Source organism: Asparagus officinalis, chromosome 9 (assembly GCF_001876935.1).
Source record: "Asparagus officinalis chromosome 9, Aspof.V1, whole genome shotgun sequence".
Lineage (NCBI taxonomy): Eukaryota > Viridiplantae > Streptophyta > Magnoliopsida > Asparagales > Asparagaceae > Asparagus > Asparagus officinalis.
Window position 1 is genome coordinate 11,610,539 of NC_033802.1, and position 4,272 is coordinate 11,614,810.

A 4,272-nucleotide genomic window follows, 5' to 3' on the forward strand; every position below is an offset into this window, starting at 1 on the left:
TCGGAAGACCAAATTTTTAAATCCACACTTGTTGAAAGCTCAGAGTTTGACTTGTAAATCTCACATGCATGGGAGTATAATAAAGATCCATAAGGTGCAAAGGAAGCAACATTGATTGTAACACTAATCTACGTAAATATACATATGCAAGTGTAACACATGCTAAAGACAATGAATGAAATAAATCTCTTACTTAGTTCTAAATACCAAAATAAAGGCATAATATAGAATAATCAACTAAGATTCAACAAATGCATGCTCAAAGTTTGCATACAAAATTTATCAATGGAACATAAAAAAGCAAATCATGCATGCAATACACACCACGCACATGAAGAGAGAGAGAGAGAGATGTTGCATTTCAACAATTCATAAAGTTATTTATATTTGCAAAGCTCCTTTCTATATGGATTCATGTCATCTGAAGTCCCCCAAAATTAACAGCAAGTGAAGAACAAGGACTAATATCATCTCCTAACTCCTCACAGCCATTACCAACAAAACCTCAGATGAACTCCGATATGTTAGAATTCAGTAATCAATAACAGGATACAAAGAAAACAAAAGGAGAAAAAAACACCTAATTCACTTCTTTAAACTACAAAGGAATCAAAATCAGGAGCTAAGCTATATATATCCTTCTCTATTACCACCATCCCTCCTGCTTCCTCCTCTCTCATAAAACCCTAAACCCTAAGCATCATTCCACACTGTGAAGAGAGGAGCTCCAACATTGTTACTACTACTTCTTGCCATCCAACCATTTTGATCATAATTCCCGTTATCCTTAACAACACCTGTTGGATAGTAAACACTTCTACCACCACTGTAAGGGTCGCTAACTCCCAATATATTCTCACTTTCCCCACCAAAACTACTACTTCCTTGATTCCCATTACTTTGATCAACCACCATTGTACTTATCGGCATCACATACCCGCCATTGTAACTCCCGTTGTACATAACGGAGTTCGAACCAGTACTATGCTCCATCGACGAAGAATCCATAGTACTCATCAAATTGTATGGTTGGAAGAAGTTATGTGTATTGTTGTTCAGATGAAGCTGTTGAAGGTCTTGTTCTTGTTTGCACCAAGCTTGGGCTTGGCCGTAGTTTGAATAATGGTAAGGTTGGGCTTGCGCTTGTTGGAAGGCGATCGTGGGCCAATTATAGCTGTTTATTCCATCGACGGTGGTGAGTTGGGAGGTGGCAATGTGGGCATTGATATCCGTGTTTCGACCATTTGTCAGTGTGTCAGTGGTGTGGCCAGAGGAGGAGGCATCCTTGAGACGCTTGGCTGCGCCACCGATGGGAAGGGTGCTGCTCTCAAGGATGCTGTTGACATCGTAGCGGCTCATGTCGAAGTTTGTGACGGCATTCAGACCGCGGAATTTTATGGCTGCAATGTCGTAGGCCTCGGCTGCTTCCTCTTGGGTGCCTGTAATATTAGATGGCTAATAATTTATACCGAACCACACTTCTACAATTCAGCCAAACTTGCACAACTCTAATTCTTAAATTTTGACAGGAATTATAACACTATGTTCTTGTACACCTCTCGGTATCAAGTTTTATTACAGTGTTATCTTCTGTATCATGCTCTTTTACTATTATAAGAATATGGGCTAATCGTCACTTTCCTCAAATGGTGGTGATTAAAAGAAGCAAAATTGCTTGTAACACTTGGTGATGATTATCGATTTTAATGAAGTGAAAAATGATTGAAAAGGTTGGCAAAGGGCTTACTGAATGTTCCCAAGTAGAGATCCTTGTTTCCTGCAACTCTGCCTATTCTTGCTTGCCACCTTCCATGCTGATGATGTCTGCAATGCTCCATTTAAATGAATGTAACCTTTATACTTGATAGAAATATTAAATAAATTTATACTTAAATAAAGAGATAGGGCATGCAAGAATTGAAGACTTAATTAAAGATCTACCCTACCTCTAATTGTCTCTACATGATATTAATAAATTATAAAACCAATTGGTAAAAGTCATTCACTATTCAAAAGATATAGATAGAGAAAACTATGCTATATACTTTTTAGTGAAATCTAATAATTAGATTAAACAGGATTGAAAGCATGGAGTGAAAAATAAAACTCTAGATGGCATGAACAAAGTTTTTTTGTTGAAGCTGAGATAATTTGTTGTATTTGTAACCTCTAGTTTTTATTTTGATCATAAAATCTTTAATCTCCAAAGGGAAAGATAGTGAGAGAAAAGCTTCAGGTTTAATAAATTTCAAGAAAAAGTAAACCTATGATGCAATAACTGATATATACCTTGTTACTCCTCGATATATAGAGGCTCCTCGAGAAAATCCACTGCTCTTTCTGCAGAAGATGCAATCAAATCAATACATATCAAGATCTAGCTAACAAAATATTATTTCCGAAAATGCTCCATTTAACTTCAGTCAAAACAATCATTATATATGCACATTTAATATCTCCACAAAAAAGCAATGACGTCCTATATACCTTCGAAGCGATGCCACATACTCCTGCCTAGTCATGTGTTTCATCTCCTCCAATTCTTTCTCATAGTTGCTTATCTGATAGATAACAATATCACATGTTGCAAAATAATATATCAATGAACAAAATTAAGCAGAAGCAAAGAAAATCGAAGCTCTAATGTTGTACAATGAAGGGTATTGTAAGAAAGAAACATACTGGGAAATTGGTAGTTGTAGTAGTACCCCAATACTTAAGAGCAGCCAAATCATAAGCCCTAGCAGCCTTGTCTTCTTTATCATAACCACCTGATTATATCGATTAAGTATAAAATATATGATTAGTTCCCTCAAAATCATGAACAAAAGCTTCAATAGGGAGATGGAGAACATCATCTTGAGCTTACCTAAATAAACTGAACGAATCCGAAGAGATTCATTTCAATATATAACATGCAAAAATGGAAGAAAAAGTTAATTCAAAGTATGAATTGAACACTAGAAGTAAATTCCTATTTGTGTGTATAAGTTAAAATTATCCCTATAGTTCTTGACAAAAAAAGGAGAGATAAATGTTGATTATTAACAAATTTGTTTACCTTGTCTACCCTTTCTAGTTTGCCCTTCTCTTCTGCAACTATTATCCCATAGATGAGCCTCATACCTCCCTGTCCATCTATGCCTGTGAAAAAATGTAAAAAAAAAAAATGTTGATCATAAAAGGAATTTATACATAGTTTTTAAACAATGAAACAAAGATGTGACCATACTCGGGTACAATTCAAAAAATCAATCTATCAATCTTATATGGATATGTTTTAATTACTTATAGTATCACATAACACATTTGAAATGCAAATTGAGTTATAAAATATGGATCAATCAAATAAAAACGTAAGGAGAACCTTTTCCCAAATTAGAAAACCCATTTTCAAACAAAAGCATATGAAGTTCAATTTAAAAATGTAATAAACAAACCAATCAATTAGAAATTCTTTCTTCTTCCAGTTTAAAAGATGACATCTAATTAGTTTAACAAAAAAATGCCACTTTGATTACATAAGATGATGATGATTATGCACTAGTAGATTAATTTATACCTCGTCACCCCTCGATAAATCGAAGTCCTTTGACCAAAGGTATCAATGGATTTCCTCGGCACTGCCTCAATCGCTCCTGTCTGCGCATCAAGCCCCCGCCAATCCCCTTCCCGCCCTCTGCCGCCACTCCATCCCCTCAGCCACTGCCACAAGCGGCAGCGGCGAGCTCGACTGCGACCGGGTCTCATCGAAAGCGACAGGCTCTGAGGGTTTCCAGCAGCCAGCCACCAGAGCACTGCTGGTTCCCGCCAAATCCCCATTCTGCTGAACAGTCTTGCTGATTTGGCCCGGCTGGTTCCGAACAGCCAGTCGTTGATCATCGATAACCCGATTCCGCCTGTTCGTGCGGCGCGCCTGGCTGGTGCACCTCCACCGGTGATGAGAGCTCATCGGGCGTTGCTGCTGCCTGCTGTTGATATATATAGTGCAGCTGTTACTAAGTGGGCTACACCGCCATAGCGAAATCTCGAGCTCTCGGCTCGTCATTGGTTTGGTTGTTGCTGCTGGAGCCCACAAGCATCGATAGCTCCGAGGAGGTCCCCTTCATGCTCCAATCTGCACTTAATATAAAATTTGTAACAAATTTAAGAGTTCTCTTTTTTTTCTTTTTTTTTCTTTTTGTGGGTATTTTCAGATAGATGATTAGTACCTTGAGCATGGTGTTGAGACGGATTGAAGGCTTCGAGGATGCCGAAGGAGGCGACGTCGTC

General features: G+C 37.9%; 1 protein-coding gene across 1 annotated transcript; it reads right to left on the bottom strand.

The window, feature by feature from the left end:
- LOC109823201 (AP2-like ethylene-responsive transcription factor PLT1) lies at positions 511-3,882 on the bottom strand. The gene is made up of 8 exons (XM_020389488.1): positions 3,563-3,882; positions 3,062-3,144; positions 2,870-2,878; positions 2,683-2,771; positions 2,488-2,561; positions 2,290-2,340; positions 1,748-1,824; positions 511-1,439 (listed from the first exon to the last, which is right to left on the bottom strand). The coding sequence occupies exons 1-8, from the start codon at positions 3,880-3,882 to the stop codon at positions 694-696; spliced, it is 1,449 nt and encodes a 482-aa protein (XP_020245077.1). The 3' UTR covers positions 511-693.